Source organism: Geospiza fortis, unplaced genomic scaffold (assembly GCF_000277835.1).
Source record: "Geospiza fortis unplaced genomic scaffold, GeoFor_1.0 scaffold2622, whole genome shotgun sequence".
In the NCBI taxonomy this organism is placed as follows: Eukaryota; Metazoa; Chordata; class Aves; order Passeriformes; family Thraupidae; genus Geospiza; species Geospiza fortis.
Window position 1 is genome coordinate 6947 of NW_005055316.1, and position 1007 is coordinate 7953.

General features: G+C 66.0%; 1 protein-coding gene across 1 annotated transcript; it reads left to right on the forward strand.

Annotated features, from left to right (window-relative positions):
• Window positions 1–7: 7 nt before the first annotated feature.
• LOC115949270 (low affinity immunoglobulin gamma Fc region receptor III-like) lies at window positions 8–1003 on the forward strand (the record flags this gene model as incomplete). The annotated part of the gene is made up of 3 exons (XM_031065795.1): window positions 8–221; window positions 482–748; window positions 838–1003. Coding segments are annotated over 3 exons (647 nt in total), but the record flags the coding sequence as incomplete, so codon positions are not given.
• Window positions 1004–1007: the final 4 nt, after the last annotated feature.

Here is a 1007-nt window from a genome sequence, read left to right on the forward strand (position 1 = left end):
CACCCAGCTCCTGGTGGAGCCCCCCTGGACCCCAGCGGTGCTGTGGGACCGGGTGACACTGACCTGCCAGGGCTCGGGGACTGCCGGTGCCACCACCTGGTACAAGGACGGGCAACGCTGGAGGCAGGAGGGACAGCACCGCCTCACTGTCACTGAGAGTGGCACCTACACGTGTGAGAGACCTGGCAGTGGGCACAGCCCTCCTGTGAGAGTCTTAGATGGTGAGGGGTGTTTGGGTGTCCCCATCCTGGCACCCGCAGTGACCCCAGGGCTCTGGGTGGGCTCCACTCCATGGGTCACCTCCTGTGTGACAAGAGGCCGTCCGCTGCTCTGGGGACATCCCAGAACATCCCAGTGCCCGTGGATCCTGTTTGCGGAATTGGGGATCCCTGGTGTGCTGTGTGTGAGCCAATATGGGGGTCGCGGTGGCATTGAGACCCGCCAGGTCCCCTCGGTGTAACAGGACCCCTGTGTCCCACAGCCTCATTGGTGCTGCAGGTGCCGGCACGGGCGCTGCTGGAGGGGGACACAGTGACACTGCGCTGCCGGGGCTGGCGGGACAACCCAGTCAGCTCAGTGTCTTTCTACCACGAGGAGAAGAAACTGCAGGAGCTCCGCGATGGGACTGAGCTGTCCCTGTCCCCTCTGCAGCTGCACCACAGCGGCAGCTACAGCTGCAAGGGCTGGGTGCAATCCTGGGTGTCATGGGGATGGGAGAAGTCGGCACCAGTGACAGTGACAGTGCATGGTGAGCAGCCCACAGCCTCCAACCCGACACCCCCACAGCCCCTTGTCAGGGACTCGGGCTCACAAAGCCCCCTCCCCTCTCCTTCCCAGAGCTCTTCTCGGTTCCGGTGCTGGAGGGTCCTCCTGAGCCCACCGTGGGGTCCCCCCTGACTCTCAGCTGCCTCAGCACCCCCAGCCCGCTGCGGCCCCGAGCCCCCCTCCTGCACGTGTTCTACCGGGACGGGCAGGTGGTGGGGGGCCCGCAGGAGTCCCCGCAGCCG